Source organism: Zosterops lateralis (assembly GCF_965231275.1).
Source record: "Zosterops lateralis genome assembly, chromosome: 5".
Lineage (NCBI taxonomy): Eukaryota > Metazoa > Chordata > Aves > Passeriformes > Zosteropidae > Zosterops > Zosterops lateralis.
In genome coordinates, this window is record NC_139766.1 from 62,148,855 (window position 1) to 62,169,722 (window position 20,868).

At 40.7% G+C, this 20,868-nt stretch overlaps 1 protein-coding gene across 2 annotated transcripts in view; it reads right to left on the reverse strand.

The window, feature by feature from the left end:
• The window catches only part of ARHGAP24 (Rho GTPase activating protein 24), a 182,439-nt gene that overhangs the window by 142,087 nt on the left and 19,484 nt on the right, over positions 1-20,868 (reverse strand). For both annotated transcript variants that reach the window (XM_083861560.1, XM_083861559.1), the window contains exon 2: positions 10,609-10,808. In XM_083861560.1, coding sequence (XP_083717686.1) covers positions 10,609-10,788 — 180 coding nt within the window. In that variant the 5' untranslated portion in view covers positions 10,789-10,808. The remainder of the gene's footprint in view (positions 1-10,608; positions 10,809-20,868) is intronic.

Below are 20,868 nucleotides of genomic sequence, written 5' to 3' on the forward strand. Positions count from 1 at the left end.
ATGAAGAAGCTTACAGCACAGCAAATATTGCACACTGATATTTCTCCTTTCCCAACACCACTGTGTGCCTCATCCAAGCTCCTCCCATGGCCAAGCACTCTGCTCTCAAACGTTTTTGTAAGGAGTTGTGAAAACAAATTGATCTCAGTCTGCCTTTTTTCTTCATCCTTTTCAGAGATGTTCTAACAGGACCTGTACCAAACACCAATCATGCTAGCACTTCTCATGGGGTGTTTTCTCAAAAAATCCCTCTAGGCAATGTTTTCCCTGCTGAAAGGGATTATTTCTGTAACACATAAAAGTTAGTTTATGTAGCACATCATCTGTCTCACCCACATAAAACTGGATCATTACAGGGGATTTAAGAGTATACAGAGGAAGAGGTAAAAATGCAGTCAACAAAAGATATCAAGAAAAGCAGGGAAGATACTCCAAGATACTGTTAGTGATTGTTAGTGCATTAGAAATTAAAGGTTTTATAATGAGGTGAGCAATCCTGAGCAACAACTTCATTTGTGGAAAAAATATCAGGAGAAACACTAGATATACTCTTTTTTTTTTTTTTTCTAAATACATTTTTAGCTTGCAAAAGCTCAACAGTTTCAGTAATGGCTGGTAGACAGTGGGATAGGTATCACTTCCAAGTCCAGGGAGGACTGGGAAATCTGGCATCTAAACACTATGCAGTTTATGGCAAATAGAAACTTTAATAAGAATGACAGACTGAAGGTTTTAATAATATCCATTTTCCATACAAATACTAAACCTCTTCCTCAGATGTGGAGCATTATTTATTGCTCTTTAAGTGGGGAAAAGGAAAGGAAGGAAGTGGAGAAAAACTGCAAGTGTCTCCCATTCTGACTGGGCTCCAAAACATGTAAATAATTCTCTATTTCTTTCAAGAAGTCTCTTCTGAGATCCCCATTGTACTCTGGCAAATACACATATAGTGGCTTACTAAACCATCAGCTCATATACTTAAAAACACAGCCTTGTGTCTGTTTTCTATCACCTGCATGACCAGATCATTACAGTAATGCTCAGCTCATGTCAACCAGCTTCCAAAACACATACCTGTGTCTATGAAAGTCCTTAGTACTCCTCAACTTCTTGTGGTTCTCATTCAAGAGTAAAAGAGTGGAAACACTGCAATTACTCACTCAAAGCAGGAGCACTTTGTGGGTAGCTGCATAGACTTTTAATGGATTTCATTCTGCAGTCCAAGCAGTAAAAGAGAGAAAAGTTCTTGTTAGCTGAGCTTCTGTGCTGCAAGCCTGCTGGAAAGGATGTCTCTCCAGCATTAGAAGTTAATTTAGTTGCTTCTGTTACTATTCAACTCCTGGACTCCCTTGTGAGGCTGCCAACACAAATACCACCTGTGAAGGCCATTCTCATAAACTTGTTCCATGCAAAGGGATTTGAAATGTCTGGCTCAGCTCGTCAGGGAACACGTGGCAGCCCAAAAGCTCTAACAATCAACACACAGAGGAAGGTTTTTCTTGCCCACAGTGTCCATGTTAGATAGGACATCTTCACCAGGTTGCTGTGTTCAAATTTGTATAGGATTCAGGTAATTTTCCATGTAAGAGCATTTATGCAGTCCAGCTGAATCAAGGTGAAATCAGTGGAATTGTATGAATGCTGCTAGAAATTATTGCTAGAGTAAATTCTTAGTGCAGCAACAACATTAAGTAAATCCCTTAGCAATATGCAAGGAAATAAGCAAAAACATCTAGGATTTCTTTATTTTGGGATATTTTTGGGACAACTGTGGCCCATGCAAAATAACAGAACCAACTAAACTTTTGCACACCTCAAAGTTCCCTTAATAGCATATGCTAAACTAAAAGCTATCAAACCATAACTTCAGGTTTTGAGTTGATCAAATGTTACTGAAGTTCAACTGTCAGGCTCCAAAACAAAACAAAACATCCTCATCTATTCATTACCCCACATGTTTGCCCTTAAATAAGAGACTTAGCACATAGCCTCTGCTGCCCAAATTAATGGAGTGTGAAAAAATATCAAATTCTACAGTGGTTGAAGTTCCCCATATGCTTGAAAGAAAAAGCATTAAGTTTACTTAAAGATGAACCTGGAGGGTGATTTTCATGAAATTTCATCCTATGGCCTCACATGTGCTGTGTAGTAGTATTCACATTAGTTGCTTTACTGTTTCTATTAAGCAAGGAAATCTAAAAAGAAACATCTAGAGCAGACCTCTGCTGTCTCACTGAATATGACACGAGGCATTGCACACTGCACTGGAGTTCATAAAACCACTGACAGGATCAGGAATTTAGGTCAGTGTCTTTCAGACAAGAAGGTGGCAGTAAGAAGACAATCAGTAACAAGCATCCAACATAACATCAGGGGTTTTTTTAACCAGCCTGACACCATCCTTACTCCTCACATTCATTTGGCAGCCAACAGAGAAAAGAAAAAGACAGTATCTCCCCTTACTTCCCTGTCCCAAACCCTGGCACAAGTGAGAAACAGAGAGGAAAGGAGGGAGAGAGAGATGATGTGAGCATAAAGAGAAATACAGAGCACAAGAGAGCTACAGACTGGGCACCCCCACCACAATGGAAAAGCAACTCTGAACCATGAGCAGCTTCTTACATTTTGAAGTCCTGGCCATCCATGAAATGCAAGGAAGCACACTAAGGGCTGAATTTCAGTATTAGCAAGCTTTTACAAACAAAGCCACTTCCCTGGTCCCAGGAAGAGAAGAAAGGGGGGCAGCCCTCTGAACATTTGGACTAGGCAGATGCATTGGCAGCCAAGACCTGAAATTAAGCTGTTGGCCAGTTTACATCTTATTAGAGAGCCTCTCTTTTCCAATCTAACAGCAGGTGTTGGCTGAGTCTAATTACACACACAGTTTACACAATACATGGTAGCATAACTCGGGAGCTTCAGCTCTGAATGCACACACATGGGTCAATGGTGCTGGCACTTTCAGTCAGCGCCACGAGGCATTCTCACTTTGTTCTATTATAAAAATATTTACTGGAACTAATTTCCCAGTTTGGATTGATTAAAGACACACAAGGCTGGGAACATATATTTATTGCTCCCAAACAGCTTTGAAAGAGGACCTGGGGCAGTGCTGACTGCCACACAAACAGGCAGACTCACGTGGATCATCTTTTCTTTACCACCCTGCATTCTGAGTTTGGCTATAATAACAAAAAGTTCCCGTGGAACACACATGTTGAAACACCATACAAGGTTCACATTTCCCACCTACAAAGCTGTCTCATTTCAGTGAATTTTGTAATTCAGTCACTGGACCTGTTTTCTAAGGGCTAAAATGAGATAGACATGTTCCCACCTTGGCATGGCATCTAGGCCCAGTGTTATTTTTGTTTTGGGGCAGGTGGGTATCCAAGTTCATTAAAAAGGCTGATTGAGGAAAAAAAAAAAAACAAACTTTTAGTTTAAACTGAAGATCTATTCAGGCAGAAAGTGTGCTAGGGGCATGGGGAATCAGAAGGCAACCATTTAATCTGTTATTTTCCAAGTGGGCAAATGGGATGGAGACACTAAACCACGTTAGGGAGAAATGACCACATAGGCTGGCCCTTTATGAATGCTACAGGCACTGGGAGAGGAGAAAGGCACAGTCATTTCACCAACCAGTGAATTCAGAGGCATAGAAAGACCAAGGGCAAGTGAAAGCTAGAGCTGGATCTGAAGAAAGAGAACAGCAGCAATGCAAGGACAAAGGCTGCACCTGAGAACTGTTTTGAAAACTCAGTGAAGTTCAGGGCGCATGAAAGGCTTCAAGACCTTGGGAATGAGGCATGCACAGATTTAAACAAATTGGTACTAACAGCAGGATACAGCAGCTTGCAGATGTTGCCAGTTCAGTCACAGCAATGACACAACTGCTACATGCAAATCTGACTAAGAGAGACACTGAATACACCTTGCATTGCACTCAAACCTAAAAACCATCTTCACAGGGGAATGAATTTTCAATTGCGTAAGCTGGGGCAAAGCATGGAGCAAGAACTGCCTGATTTTGGCACAGACTCCATAATCTTTCACAGTGTTTAGTAACACTTCTGTAATTAATGTGGTAGTTAATGCTTGAGGAAAAACCTTTTTTATTCCTGTGAAAATCTGTACGACTCTTACTGGGCCAAGCCCAAAGACTTCAAAGTTTTTAAAGGGACAAAACAAAGAACAACTACTGAAAATTCAAGTTTGCATTTTTGATCTGAAAGAAGTAGCAAAGGGGATTAAAGTTGGAATTTGATCACCTCTAAGTTGAGTACCTCAGTGATGGATCTTGTTGCGATTTCTCTCAGGCTAAGAACAGAAATTCAGTCATGTGAATTTGAGAAACCCTTCCCAAACAACAGAATAATGGCACTAGAAGTACCCTGGTTTCAAATAAACTCAGTCTTATCACGCTAATCTCTTACATACAAAATTCCCATGGGTATCTACTGACCGAAGTATTGCCTTTAAAAGCACTTACGTAAGTCACTGAAGTAAAAAAAAAGTGTCTCTATAAGTAAGTTGCTGAAACCTGTAGCAGTAAATTACTTTAAAACTTACCAAGGTATTAGAAATAGCAGAATTTTCTCCTGTATGTAAAAGCTAAAACCAATCCTTTGATAACCCTCCCAGTATTCCACAAGTTTCACTGCTTTAGTTGCAGAAGCCTGTTTATATTCATATAATTAAGGAGTCATTCACAGAATACCCACTAAAAGGGCCCAAAGCAGTTTTGGGCCTTTCCCTTCACCTTCCATTCCACCACATTCACATCAGTCATTTAACGTGTACTTTCTGATGGACCTTGTCATGGACCCTTTTGTTTGGTTTTTTTGAGTTCCATATTCACCACTATCCAATAGCAGGAAGTCTATCTGGCAAACATCACAAGTGATGTCAAGAAAATACTGTTTAATTTCATGCAGTATATTAAGTTTCTACAGACATTCCTGAAAAACATCTCTCTATCAACCCTACATCCCCCCTCCCTCCCATTTCTTGTGACACTTGCATAATTTCATTTCATTAAATTCTCCCTTTAAAGTTTACAATAGGTTTGCACAGGCAAGAGTTCACCCTGCAGCACATGTCCATCCCAAAACTTTCTACTTTCCTAGAAATGGAAAAATTAAAAAATCACTATCAGTGGCTTGGACATTCCTTGCTGTTTTCACATCAAGTCGCTGAACTGGCTTTGTGAATTTTCAAGCAAGGCCCATGAAGCCAAGCATGGACTTGGTGCTTCACATCCTTCCCTCAGCAAGACTGAGGGGGCTGCTCTTAAAAATTAAAGCAAAATCTACTGAGAAGCTGTTTCATTTGCAGTGCTGCTCATCAGTAATTACACAAAAGCTGCTTCTTGTTGATTCCCAGAGACAAGGACCAGAGTGTATACTCTGATCTCCCTTGACTGAAAATGCTCTAGGCAGCAAGAAGAGATCACAGTTCTTGTGATGCACTTCTCAAGTGCATGTACAATTAGGTTTTTGCCCTCCACACAGAAATGCTTCTTTTTTAACTTACAAAAAACCACAATGCTCAATCTTTAATCATATTCAATACTAATACTGAAGGATTTTCCCTGACAGGCTAAGATACAAATTATGTAATTATCATAGTAATTTCTAATTATACATTCATTAGAAGCTTGATTTTAATTTAAAAATGCAACTGTAGTTTATCAAGTTTCCTATTAATGCTATTAAATGGATTTATCGGTCGATGAAATTTTTACACAAATTGCATTAAATGGGAAGCACTGAACCCGGCGAGACACAAAGAATAATAGGGGGCTTCTACAAGTATGTTACCCAAAAAGGGAAAGTCAAAGAAGGTGCACCCACCCCAATAAACACTGGTACACTGTTAACAACAGATGAGAAGACTGAGGTACTCAACTTCTTGTTTTCAGGGGCAACCTCTCTTCCCACATGTCTCCAGTGGAGGGTGGGGACTGGGGGAGCAAAGTTCCTTCCATTGTAAGTAGAGATCAGGCTCATGGCCACCAAGGAACCTGAATACACAAGTCTATGAGCCATGACGGGAGGCATCCCAGAGTGCTGAGAGAATTGACTGATGCAGTTGCCAAGACACTCTGCATGGTATTTTAAAAGCCACAGCAGTCAGGTGAAGTCCCAGGTGACTGGAAAAAGGGAAACTTTGTACCCACCTTCAAAAAGGGCAGAAAGCAAGATCCTGGAACTACCAGCCTGTCAGCCTCTGTGCCTGGGAATATCATGGAACAGATCCTTCTAGAAGCTGTGCTAAGGCACATGGAGGATGGGGAGGTGACTTGAGACACCCAGCACGGCTTCACCAAGGGCAAATCCTGCCTGACCAATCCTGTGGCCTTCTGTGATGGAGTGACTCCATCAGAGAACAAGGGAGAGTTACAAATGTCATTTATTTGGGCTTCTGTAAAGCTTTTAACATGGTTCCCCACAACATCCTTCTCTCTAAACTGGAGAGAAATGGATTTGATGGTTAGGCTGTTAAGTGGATAAGGAATTTGCTGGATTGTCACATCCAGACAGTAGTGGTCAAAGTCTCAGAGTCCCAATGGACATCAGTGACAGGAGGTTGAAACTGGATGATCTTTAAGGTCCCTTCCAACCCAGGTCATTCTATGATTCATTCTACGATTTTTCCAGAAAGTAATACTTCAAAATACATTCTGTTTGTACATCAGAGAACATCTTTCCCTTACAGACAAAGCAGTAACCTGTACTTAAGACTGCAGTTGCCATTAACTCACTTTCAACCAACGACCAACTCAAATGTCACATTAAAGACTGACACTTTTCCACTTCCATCTCCTGTCCCATCACAGGACCTGTCTAAGATACTGTGAGCCATTGAATACCTTCCATCATTACCTAAGCTGAACACTTAAGAGCTTATAAAGAACCTGAGGATAAAAACTGCATGGAAAACTATTCAGGATGGGATATAAACTGAAACAGAAGATCCTTGTCAGCTTTCAGACATACACCAAAAGTGTTTTCTGAAGGCTCATTCATAGTTTTTCAAGATCTCTGTGCTGCACACACCTCAAATTGAAGTCCATAAACCAAGCTGAGTCTCAACAACATTAAAGAGGTGCCTGAAACTCAAATGCTGTTTAGACTGGATGAGCTTGTCCATTTACAGCCTAATACCAGTGATGCTCCATCAGTACAAGTTACCAAGTTTTGCTCCCACTTCCCCAGCAACACCAGGAGAGTGAGACAGCAAAACTGCAGAAAGGAGACAATGCTTCAGATCTCCCTTCTGCTGCTCACAAAACCACAGAAAAAGCATGATGTCTCCTGAGCCAGCACTGACTTCCTCCTCCTGGCTTCAGTTGAGACCATGTCAACCCTGACACAGCTGGAGAGGTTAACCATAGGAGGGAAGAGAGGAAGAAATGAATTTTCATGGGCTGCATTTAAACAACAGCCATACTGTGGAACAGGGATCGCTAAATTCTGATTTCTTTCAGCTGCCCACGTTTCAAGCTTGGAGAGCTGACCTTCAGATCTAGCATAATAACAGCTTTCTAAAGCACAAAATAGTAGAAAGAATTAAGAAAGCAAAATCCATTATCACTTTGAAGCGGTAGAGATAACACAGATTTATCAGAAATCAGGTTTTATTCCTTCAAATGGCTTGCTTACTTATTTCTTAGATTTTTTTTGTCCTGTGGCATTAATTAGATTACTGCTATCCAAACACACATCTTCAGTAAACAGAAATGCCATCTTTGCCAGATCCTAAGAGATATTTCAGGGATACAAGAGCAAAAGATAGATGCTAATTTATTGATAAAACATTACAAGGGAAAGAGTCATGTGTCTGATGATAACAAAGAATCAATGACAATTCACTGACCTTGACTGCAACACCTGTGCATTGCTTTTTCTTCTGTTGTTCTTCGCTAGCTCTGTGTGCCTGTAGGCACAGGTTGGCAGAGGCAATTCCCCACACTCACACTGATAGTTAATGACTTTTAAATTTAATAGCCCTGACGCTAAGGAGATGTACACACACTGGCTAAAGCATATGTGGTACCCATCTCTGTTACCAGCATGAAATGAGCCTGCTTCGGGAATTCCAGAGCATTTACTGATGGTTTAGACACAAAATGTTCCTGCTTCTCTTTACTCCCATTATACACAGTCACTTGGAGAATAAAGTCTGACAGATCATAATATTTTTCTAAAATTTGATTCCATTCATTCACATCTTCCTCACTTTCAAAAACACAAGCATCATGGCATAATATCTGTTACAGACTGAACATAAGCCAAGCCCAAATGTTAGGCAGACTGGTGCTCAGGACACCTGCTGAATTTGCACCAGAAACTGGATTTTGCTTTTCTCTAATTGACATTAACATGAATTTAAGCTATGAGCCTAAGCTCACTTGCTTGTCTTGTCCTCAACTCAAATAATTCTTCCACCTTTTGTAAATATATATATTTACACACACCCACGAGGTGTGCAATTAGAATATTCCTCAGTACAAGTAATCATTGCTCTCTGCCTCCTTCCAAACACAACCAACCAGCAAGCAAAATAAAAGCCACAATCTGATTTGGAGCAAAACCTCGTTAACTTTCTTCCATTATATTATTGTCTAAAAGAATTACTGTACATCCATAAATGGTACAGACTGTACAATTCAGTAGTAAACAAAGATGTATTTATCTTAAATACAGATCCAATATAGGAAAATATGCTTGCCATTTCCTAATATCCCTGTGCACTGAAAATTCATGTTATTAGGGGAGTTCTTTGCATTAGCTCTCCACAGCAAGAACAACAGGGTTCCTAGAAGGTCACAGTGATTTTCTTGTCACAGTTAATGCAACAAACCCTTCAAAGTAATGGGAAAAAAATAGTTCTGTAGATGGCATTGAACCTGGGACATATTTCAGGCACTGACACTTGTGCAGTTTGCTTCAGAAACATTTCAAAAGCTACACCAAGGTGAGCTATTGACTGATCCTAATTTGGACAGGCCCATTAATTTTCCAAACCCATTGGCATATTTTAAGTTACACTTCTCTCAGCACTTTTCCAACCTTACTTTATACTCCTTTATGAACTTGCTCGACACTAAAGTGGAAAATTCAAATAAGCTTTTAGTCATTTCACAAGCTGGTCCCTAACCTATCACAAGTATGAGATCAGAATGACCACCCCCGTTTGACAAAAGAGAAGCAGCAAAGTCAACAAGATATTCTGAAGCCATCCCACAGGTCAGTAGCAGATGGACAAGAAAATAATTTGGGCTCAGCGCCCAAACTAGAAAGTTTCATGAAACAGCATTATGCCACCTCTTAAAAAGCCATGAAGTCTTTGCATGCAAACATCCTGACAGGTATCAAGTGTTAGGAAGCAGAGTTATATTCTGGAAACCCAGGATCTGGCCCATGAACAATTTATTTTGATGGTTGCTTTTTATATTCTTAATTATATGTGTGTATATATATATATATAGTGAAAGATATGCTGTATTTCCCAGAAATTATTAACTATTTCATATTCAAAGTAGTCATCATAACACATAATTTGTGCAAATATACAGTGTGTTATTTGTTTAACCTATACTATCTGAGATCATTTTAAGGGAAAACAGCTACCAAGGCTGTGAAATGGGTACTCTAGAAATTATCTCCCACTTTGGAAATCATTTCCTCAAGACTGAATACTTTTCTTAACACGTGCACTATAGTGCAAGCCGTAAAGCTCAGCCAAGTGTCATGACCTGTTTCATACAGGAAGCTGGATTAGATGGGTTTTACATCTTTGAGAACTCCCTGTGAAATTCCATACAAAAAGTATACCATGAAAAATTTAGCAGCCATAAAAAATATGGGTGTGATGATCATATTTTAGTACCTGCACAAAAATAACTCACAGATGTCAAAGCTTTTTTCCACAAACATTGGGAAAATCATTAATACATGAGAATACCATACCCCTGTAGGTGCTAGCAAGAGATCTTTACTATCACAGAGGCTCAGGTGTGCCCTGGCCCAAGAAGCAGCACTATTTAACTCTGCTCCTATGGCTCAGGGAGCCATGAAGCATGTTGGTGAAAAAGCCAAATAAATAGGAAAAGAGATGAGGGTTATGGTGCAGTAAATCACCACAATAGAACCAGGCAGGTAGACACCAGTCCATTCTGTATTACAGATGGCAATGTATTCAGGCAAAGGTCTTATTTGGGAAGACACAAAGCAGGGATACTCTGCACAGTAAGCAGAAAAAAAATCCCAAGCAGTATCTTTTCAAATACAGCTTATTCATCTGCCTCAGTCAAGTCCATCTGACTGATGATTTTTGCTACTTGAACTTCCTGTATACTTCTCTCCTTTTAAAATGCAGAAATGAGAAAACCTGACCTGGGAAAGGAAGTTTTAGAAATGAGACTGATGGGAAAACCACATTAACTGCCAGGGCCTGACTCAGTGTAATCAAAATCCCAAATCCAACACTGAGTCAGTGACAGAGATAGAGAAGTTCAGTGCTTTACACTCCAGACAACTCTGCCTGCATTAACTTACTTTTCTCCCTGACCTCCCATCCCATCTCCTCCTTGCAACTTACCAAGGGCTTGGTTTCATCTTCATCTTTGAAATAGTAGAGCTGTTCCCCCTTGAGGACAAACCAGCGCGTGTGCCAGGTCTTGACGAAGCCCCCCTGCTTCCGCAGCCACCCACACTTGATGGCAACGTGCCGCCCTTGGCTCAGGGCAGGAGCCTCTGAAGGGCCATTGTGTTCTTCCATACTGGGAATGGGCAACTCTCCTGTTGGGCAAACGAGAGGAAAAGGTAAAATAATTAGATTATTATCCAGGCAGTGACTCGCTCTTTTCAGCACAGCTGGAAAAGAAACACGCCTCAGCCACAACAGCGTGTTAGGAAAGCATTTGCCATCTGCCTGCCTGTTCTCATAGCAGCACCCCCAGCAGCTGAGAGAATTACTACTCACCTATAAAATACTAAAAATAATAATGAACTGCTTAAAAAGTCAAGAGGCAAAGTTTTGCTCAACTGCTGTGCAAGACAATATGACCAGCACTAAAGAAGACATCAGCTGTTCCTTGAGGTGAGTTCTGCTGGGTTACAGGCAGTAATAAGGAATGTACTTAGACTACTTCCTCAGACCAAGCAGAGCAGCTGACTACTGGAAGTCCCCATTTAAAATTCCTTGGCAGGCTTGGGGCTTTCAGGGAACCTTAAAAAAGCCTCTGCTTCACCAAAGCTTAATTTTACCCCACCAGAGGGTATGTTTTTTTGGTTTTTTTTTGTTTTTGTTTTTGTTTTGTTTTTTTTTTTTTTTGCTATCGTTGTTATTGCTCATTTTACTGAAGTCCTTTTAAAGGAAAGGGGACAGTAAACACAAGAATAGTTGCACATCACTTCATACAAGCAACCCCTGACTGAAGTGAGCATGTACACAGACACTTGTTACAGATACTTGGCAAATCATGAAGAATTTTGGCCCATCTTAAGGCACAAGAACTGTGTCAAAACTAGAGCTGAACTGTGGAACTAAACTTGACAAATTTTCCTGCGGCATTTTGGCCTTATTAAAACTACACCTTTTAACCATTTCTGGACAGTCATGACTCTTCCTGATGGATTTTGCACATATAATCATGCAGTAACATGCTTAACCTTCATGATCAAAAGGCTTTTCGTGATCCCCTCTTAAGTCTAGAGCACAAACACAGGATTTTGAGTTGCAAGTTCTGATATTTCCAGTTAAAATACAAATTAAACCAAAACTTACATGTGCCAAAGAGTTTAAACAGAATAAAATGCGACTACAAACACAGCAGGGTGCAAAATCAATGGTGAAACTTCACTGTCTGTAAGTGCTTGAAGAACAACATGCTTCTCTTCTTTCCAGACTACCACTGGCAATCTGTTGCCTTGTCAGGAGCTTGCAGAGCTGTCAGGGCCAGGAAAAGCTGGCTTCTTAGGTAGCTTTTTGTTTCCAAACATCAGGTTAGAAAAAAAATGAAATACTCTTGACACTGCAGGCAGCAGACATCCATCTCTGACTAAGAATATCTAGACTGAAGTTTCATATTCTCGCTTTGGCAAAGTGATTTAGCGAGTCCAAGCCTGGCACCCCTGCTCTGGGTCCCCTCCACAGCAACAATACCTCCACTGAACATAAAGAATGGGCATCAGCATTGCAAAGGGATGTGCTCAGCTTCTAAGACAGACTAGAAATGCAGGTAACACGTTCATCTGACAGAAGAGGCCATCCCTCTGACAATTAATAGATAGTGTTACATTACCATAAAATAAATCACAATACAAGAAGGTATCAACAGATTCCAATCAGAAGTGGTTTTCAGCCCTTTCTTCCTACTACTCACACATCTCCTTTGGAACAACTTCTCCAGCTGCCACCTCTGATGTGTGTTTACAGCTTTTTCTTTTAATACCCACACACAGTCTGTTTTCACATCCCTGCTCTGGGCTGGATCCTGGAAATCTGCTCATCGTGATTACAGCTCCTTGCTGCCCTGTGCCACTGAGGTTAACAGGCCTCAACACAAGCACAGAGGTTTCAGCAAAGTACAAATTGCAGGATCAAAACTTAAATCACTTGGTATTCTTTACAGAGAAAGGAAATCTTTCTCCTGTCTCTTTAGGGTTCACCTAGAGTCACCCAGAACACTTGTACTGTTGAGATTTACTTGAGCCAAGTGTCACCACAAAACATACAAACATGTCTGGCTCTCTGCAGAGCAGATAAAGATTTTTTGTGTGTGTGTCTGGTTACAATTGCAAGAACAAGAACAAACCAGCTGATAAGTCCTCAGACCACACTGCCCTCTCTCCAAAAAGGAAGTGCACACAACTCACAACTGGCATTTTCTGAATACAAGCAGAAATCTCTTGGATGCTGCTGGGTTTGGGCTGGACCAAAGTAGATGCCAAGAAGCAGCCCTCCAACTCACACCTTTAGGAAGCGAATTACCAAATATTTTATGGAAAGCATTGTAAACAGCAAGCAAATTACTGCAACTGAAAAAAGGAACAATGTCATTACCCACAGACTACCCTGTGCTCCTTGGTGCACAACTGCTAAGCTGATCAGCTCATCTCTGCTGCCTGGGCAAGCCTCAAGGCAGGGACAAAGGGGGATTTTAAATACACATAAATTTATGTGTATCACTGCAGTGCTAAAGGCATTAGGTCCCTATTACACTTGGACCATAAACAAGAATCTAAATACCAAAGTCAAAAACAATTAGCTGCTTGGATGAAAGATGATTTTTTATTTTCTTTCATAAAGTCACATGCCAGTGGTGCTGACACCAGTGTACAAAGTATTTATATGGATTTTTATCTAGCCAAGGAAAATGTTAATATATCTCCATCTCTTTGTCTGGTAAAATTTCTAACTATTTCTGCAATACTGAAACAAATGAGGTGTAGGACAGACGATAGGTCTACTGCTCCCAGGTCCTCACAGGACAGTCAATCTAAGATCTCCTTTAAAGCACTAGTACATACTTAGACATGCTCTGTACAAAAACAAAAAGCTGTCTTATTTCATTCATTAATTTAATTTAATTCTCTTCAGCAGTTAAAAATTCAGCCACCTAACTTGTTTGCATTTAGTCCTGAGATTAAGTTTATTTGTTGTTTTTCATATATCCTTTCCTTTCAATGTCTGCCTACTACAAACCAGACTTGGAATCAGAAATTCCAGCAGCTGGCTCACTTTCACTACTTGTTTTTACAGCTGTTTCAACACTAAGATCATAAAAATAAATTGCAGAAATATCAGGGTGCTGGCACTCATGCAGAGAACAGTGAGGTGCAAACAGTATGTAAACAACACATGACAAAGTGTGGAATTACATCAACATACTCCAACTCCTCTCGGTCTAATAAGAAGAGGCAGAAAGCCACGCATTTTTAGCACTAAATGAGAATATTCCTCAAACTCATCTTCTCAACAGGAAACACAACTTGTACTTGCTGCCAGAGTCAACTCTACTGACTTGGCCAGCCTCCAGTTTAGGTAATGACCAGAACTGAATAAATTCTATACAATATATTCATTTGGGGCTGGCTGTGGGCTCACTCTCCTGGGCTTGTCTGGACATCGGGAGTGCAAAGCAAACAAAATGAGAAATGTTCCCTGACACATTGGCTCTGCATCAACGTCTCCTGGTCCATGGAGACCATCACCATCTACCACTGCTGGCCTCAATCCAATGTTTTTCTGCTCCCCTGAAGTCACTTGCCTCTCTCACTGGTCTGTCTAGAAGGCAACTAACTGCACTTATGTTCTCCTTGCCAGTGTGGAAGGTCTGTGCCGGCGGCAGGCACAGAGAGCAGGGAAGTGTTTCTCCTCAGCTACCACTCACTCAGTACTTGAATTATGGAACTGGGCATCTCCCCCAGATCCCAGCATTTTGCCAGGAAATAGTCAGAGAAACTCATTAAAGCACACCAAATCCAGTTACAAGAACAGTCAGAGGGCTGCACGAAGATGATCTGTTTGGCAAGAAACTTCAGTGGTTTGCAATGTTTTTCTTCTCACTGAAATTTCTCATGGCCAAGATAGCACATTTCAAGCATGCAAAACATCAGCAGAGTTCACTTCCAGTAACTCTTCATCTCTGCCACTGCCCAAATGCTGTTCTTTGCAGCCCAGTGTCAGCCCAGCACAAAGTGGATAAATGTGGGAAGCTGACAGAGTGCCTGCCCTGGATCCATACTCTTTCACCCTGCCTCATCTAATTCCCTTGCTCTCACAAAAGAGCAGGCACACACAACACTGCAGACATAACTTCTCTACATCACATACATGGACAAATAGCCAGTAAGAGGCTGCAGTTTTGCAGCAACAATTGGTTTGGTTATTAATGAACATTATTTGCCAAATACATATACACATATAAATTCATGAAACTCTTTGTGACACAATGGTGCTACATAAAATTAGATTAATACTTCAACCCTTACATCTCTTTCCAAGTGATGTCCAGTTTTGGGTTCCCTTCTCCTTACTCACAACAAGCTATACAGAGCATAAGTGCCTGAGTTTATTGGTACCTTTCAGGTACAGAGTTCCTGCATCTGACCAGTGACTTTCCTTTTGATTTATTTTTGATTTAGTCTTGCTGACTAGCAACTTCTTAAAAAAATTTAGTATGTGAAAACACGTCAGCATTCATCTTGCTCATAAGACATCCCAAGACACCTGAATCTCTGCTGTAACAGAGGCAAGAGCTTGTAAGCAACTGCTGCAGGAAGCAGAAGACTGGCCTATTTCCCACCATCAGGGTACTTCCAATCAGATGCTACTCCTCTGTTGTGTCAATGGGATATTGCACCTGGAAGGAAAGACATGTCAAAGAGGTAAAAACATACTTAATAAGGGAGCTAACTTTCTATTTGTGCTTAGCACTTTCACATTGCATGGACCATGCCTCAGTTTCTGTCACTGCAAGGAGAGATTTTACAGCATTCCTGCCTTGCTCTTTTCCAAAACCTGCAGCAGTGCATTTGCCAGTAGCTTTCCTCCACAAACTTTCAGAACAGACATTATACATTTATCCAAGAGGTTTTCTGAGACATATGAGAAACCTCTTGTACCACTGGCAGTAAATTCCTAGGCACAGATCATCTGGCTGTTCTGCATTCCTCACTCTCGCTTCTGTCCTAACAGGGACACCCTGAATATAATTTACTTGAAAGAATTTTAATTCCAAGGCCTAAATAATTACTCCTTAGGCCATATAAAAAACTGTGAGAGGTGTCATCAGCAGTCACACTGCAGCAGGTGATATTCACTGCCTGGTGAAGCTGAGGGAAAGACATGCATTACTTTTCAATACATTTTGGGATCAGTTCAAAAACCAAGACTCAATAATTTTGCCAGAAAATTGAGGCCTTGTTGAAATACAACTCTTTAGTACTTGATTTGCATTTTCACGTCAGACCCTTCTAACAGATATTCTTAGACCAGCCACACCTTTACAAGCCTACTGTTTTCTTACGGGAACTCAAACATAGCCATAAACAGTCCAAATAAAATGAGACTTGAGGATTTATAAAGAAGGCAAGAAAAAACATTCAACTTCTTGTGAATTACAAGAGGAATTAGTTAACAAATTCAGTCAGGCACTTTTGAAAACATCCACTTCTGCATGTGTATATTATTTTCTGTGATAATGACTAGTGTTAGTAAACATGTGCATGGTTTTGTAAAAGCAAAGCAACTGCAGCCTTTCTGTAACTTACTATTACATTGTCAGATGGGCATCTGGAGTAATTTTCACAGCTTTCACTTTTGCTGCCCTTGCCATTCAGTCCTATTCTGTGTAAATCCACACAGCAGCTTTCTCCTTTCTTGTCCTCCCACCACCGCTGTGGGAGCAGGAGCCATAACAAAATTGCAAAGCCAAGAGCACTTTGATCACAGATTCTCTTCTGACACCTAGAAAGGACACTTGGTTCTCACCATCACTTCCTAATCCCATTAACTTTTTTGGGTGGAGATGGATTCCACCTGTAGAAGACTGGTGTAAGCTGGCACACAATTTGCACACAATCTGTCAGGGAATCATTTCCCAAGTACGGATACATCACACCTGATTTAGGAGTGGCTGCAAAATATCACGGCACAGGAAAAGGTTTTGAAGAACTTCAGAAACAACTTCCAAGGATAACACTATCTCTGTTACACTTTATGGATGTTACCCATTACATATATATCCCCTCAGCTTTTTCCTCACATGGTAGCACACAGCTGCAAGACAAGGTTGCTGCCATCAAAGCAGTTGGGAAAGTGAAGGTGCCCCCTCTGTTCATTGCAGAGGGGCTGGACTAGGTGACCTTTAAAAGGTCCCTCCCAACTCAACTATTCTATGATTAGAATGGAGTGGTCCTTAACCTTCCAGGTTTCTGCTCAGACTCCCATTTCAAGTGTCTTATTCTGCACAACTGGCAATGCTGGAGGTAAACTGCACACAGCAGAAGATCAGCTGTAACTATATGGAGAGGTTTAAACTACAGACAAGGCAATAAAGAGCCTCTGATAGCTGAAAGGGTCAAGTGATGCAAGATGGACAAAAAAATGCAGAACAGCTGACAGGCCTCAGGAGCTGAAATACTGAGCAATGAAAAGGTCAGGGAGCAAGTCGAAAGCAGCATCTGGAACAGCTGAAAGACATTTCAAGCCCCAGATGTTTCTTCCAACCAAAGGGTAATGCTGCCTCTGAATATCTGACACTGGAAATACATAAACCCTGTTTACAGCTTCATACTTTACATGGAGAAAGTGGTCGTAAGGACAGTTTAAAAGTAACTTAATTCCCACCCATGTGAGTGGTGAATACTTCACCACATACTGGTTCACTTGCAGAAGAATTGATGAAGAACTGTGCCCAAGCATGATCTCAACAGATGATCTCTCAAAGTATAAAAATAATCTCTAGCACTACTCTTTGTTCTCAAGGACTGGTGGCAAAAGACATCTGAGTACAGATGTCAGCAGCCCTCTAACAATCTATCATTGAGAATGAAACAAGGCTGAATGCTTTTTTAGGAAACCCAACACAACAGGACCTTCCATGTTGTCCAATTCACGCAAGTTCAGGCCTTGCACATTCCTTGTAAAATTGACCAAGAGAATTAAGATGCTACAAGTGACATTCACTAAATATGCTGCCAAGCAGTAAAAATACATCCCAGTTTGTCTATGGCAGCAAAAGCCTCCTCCCAAATCTGCTGCAGCACTCGCAAACCAAAGGAGCTCACAGATTCTGCAGAGTTTGTAGTTGCTGTAGAGTGGGAGGAAGAAAGAGAAGTATTTGTTGCCTGCACCACACTTCAAACTCTTCTCTTGGTCAGGGCAAATGTAGTCCCAGCAAAGTCCCAACTTCAGCAAAAAGATTACCACAGCAAGTACCAGCTGGCAACATCTCTGGATACTCAGATGTTCAGAGCAGGAGGAACCTTATCTCTGGTGCCTCCATAGAAGCCTCAAGGGAAACAAAGGAAGGTTCAACCCACCTCAACTTAACCCACAACAACCTTTTAAGTCTTACATTCGCTCACATTTGACAAACAGAAATCCATGGACTTATTTTGAACATATTTGCTATGAACATTTCATGCAAAATTACTTCCTCTGCTTTGTTATGCACAATGTAATGTTTATCCCCTTCAGTACAAAGAAGTTCAAGTAACAGCAGCATTTGCTGATATGCTGAGAGACCCCTCTGAAGCAAATCTCTCCCACTTCCATGTGTTCCCCAGAAGGATCATGGCATCACAGATGTGCATGTGGGAGCATCCTGCCCCAGTGTCAGAGGAACTGATGAGCTACAGCCCATGCCAGCACTGAAATCCAGCACTACCGTGCCCATTCCCCAGCTGTCCTGCATGCATCCAGAGGAGTACATGGATATTAAGCAGGTAAGCACATACTGTACACAGGTAGTGAGCACCCACCCAGCCCCAGACAGTACCTTGGCACTGTCCCAACTCAAATAAACACGGGCAAGTCAGAACCAAAGGCTCAAACTTGGCAACCTCAGAGGTGCATCTGCTTCCATTCCTACTAAACTCAGTACCAGAGCCAAGATTTGTGTCCTCCCTGCGTGCCAACCCCAGCAGGACCTAAACTTTAAATAGACCTACTTTTATACAGGAATCAGTATAGTTTTAATGCTGTTCAGAAATGTTTTATGTAAACGGTAATTGCCTCTGTCACTTAAAAACATTAACCATACTGACATAAATTTCCATGCGAGAATACTGGAGACAATATAGTCAAATTTTAAAAAGCTTATGTGTGTCTTTCCACTGAAAAAGCCAACTCTAAATAAGCACCATTACTTTGTAGTTGACATTTCCATCTTCTGCCCAGGAAAAGCATTAATTCATACTTAAAGAACTAACATTTCACTTTTTTAAAAACGAGTTTACATCAGAAAAATAGAATCCACAGTCCTTCCTACGTATTTCAGAAAGCAGCACTGTATACGTCACGACACCAAAATTGTTTTAGGTAAATAAAAAATTTTCATGTATTAGTAATGAAAAATAACACCATTGTGGCATTGCCCTTTCCAGTAAAGTTCTAAGCAAAGTGAATACTGTCCCTGAATTCCTCAATCAGCACCAATATCATCCTTTGACTCTAAAATTAATTCATGTAGGGGAACGGAATAAATTCATGGGCTCCTTATCCTTTTTAAAAGGTCAATCTGTGCATGGATGCTAACACCTACTTTTCCAGCTTGGACTGCAGGAACCATTAAAAGCAAAGCCAACTCCTATGTTGCCGCCACAGCCTTCACACTCCACCATCATAACCCACAGTTAAAAGGTGAACACCCCTTCCCTAAAAGCATTTTATGTTCACATGTTGCTTTCTTTTCACTACTGTGTTATGCGAGCTGAAGGAGAAGCAGAACTAAAGTCAAGTAACTGGTTACCTTCAGTGACCTGAAAGCCAGCTAAAAACACCTAAGCATGTTCCTGACTTTGCTGCACCCAAAATGAAAAAAGGGAAAAACAAGTTAAGTTATTCACCTGAAAGGATTCAGAAACAGCAAACATGTATATGTTACTTACCTGCATAGAACTTAAGGAAAACACTTTGTTTGGCTTGTTTTTTTTAAAAAAAGAAATAAAACACAACTTGTAGCAAACAACATTGGGCACTCTCCAGGTCTTAGGCAGGCTACAAAAACAGAGAGTGTGACATTAACTAGGACTAACACTTCAGAAAAACAGATGCTAAAGCAGAAGAAAAAATAATCCAAATATAGCAGGTCCTGGACCTGTAGCCACTTTGAGACTGTGCTGAGCACATTCATGTTTACAGAGTTCAATTTATTTAATTTAAGAGAGGCAAGGTATCCTGAGAATATAAATTTCTCCTGCTATGAATGACAGAGGTCATTAACAGCATAAAGTAGCATCAAGAACAAACCAGCAAAATCTACCTTTCCTTATTAACTCCCTTCACAGTAAGGAGAGTCTGCGTTTTATGTAAGTCACTATCTGCAGAGGAGAACATCAGTGTGCCCAAGGGAAAGGAGGTTATCACCTCCAGTCAGACAGGCCTTACTGTTTCACATAACTGTAGTCAAAACAGCAGAGAAGCCTTGCCACCCATATCCCAAAAATGCCCCATCTCTCTTCATTTGACCATCAGGGCTCAGCACTGCTGCTTTCTTGACTTTTTGTTCTTTATTTTCACAAAGAAGGAAAGGACATCCTTTTGCCTTGCTTGTAACTTTCAGGTTATCTATGACCTGCACCAACACCATCCTGCATTTCAAAAGCAACATGTTTCATCAGTGCAGGAAAGCAAATGAAGTTTAAATTAGTGTCTCACAAACTCAAGCAGCTCCTTATTTGCCAAAGCACAGATTGTTTGAGGAATTCTTTTCATAGAATAATGTGCATTCAAGAAAGTATGACTTACATGAGTTGATGCTAAAAGAATCAGCACCGTGGTTTATTCCATTTGCAAAGCCAGTTCAGTAGAGCTGGATGAAGGCTACAACTGTGACTTTTACTATTTTACTACTGCCAGTTATGGACAATTTTTCCCAAGGAATCATACTCAGAACCAACCTCTAGAACAGACACTGCAGAAAATCCAATGTAAAGCAATTAAATTAATCCAGCCTCCTAGTAACTTCATACTTCCTTTTTCTCTGTATCTGCAACCCTAACTACATCCTTACTTTTTCATTTTCTCTTGGTCAGATAAAGATGTGAAGGTTAACTCTGCTCTTCTGAGTTACCTTTTAAGAACGTAAAATCTCTAGGTGCCAACCCCATAGAAAGCAATTTTTACACC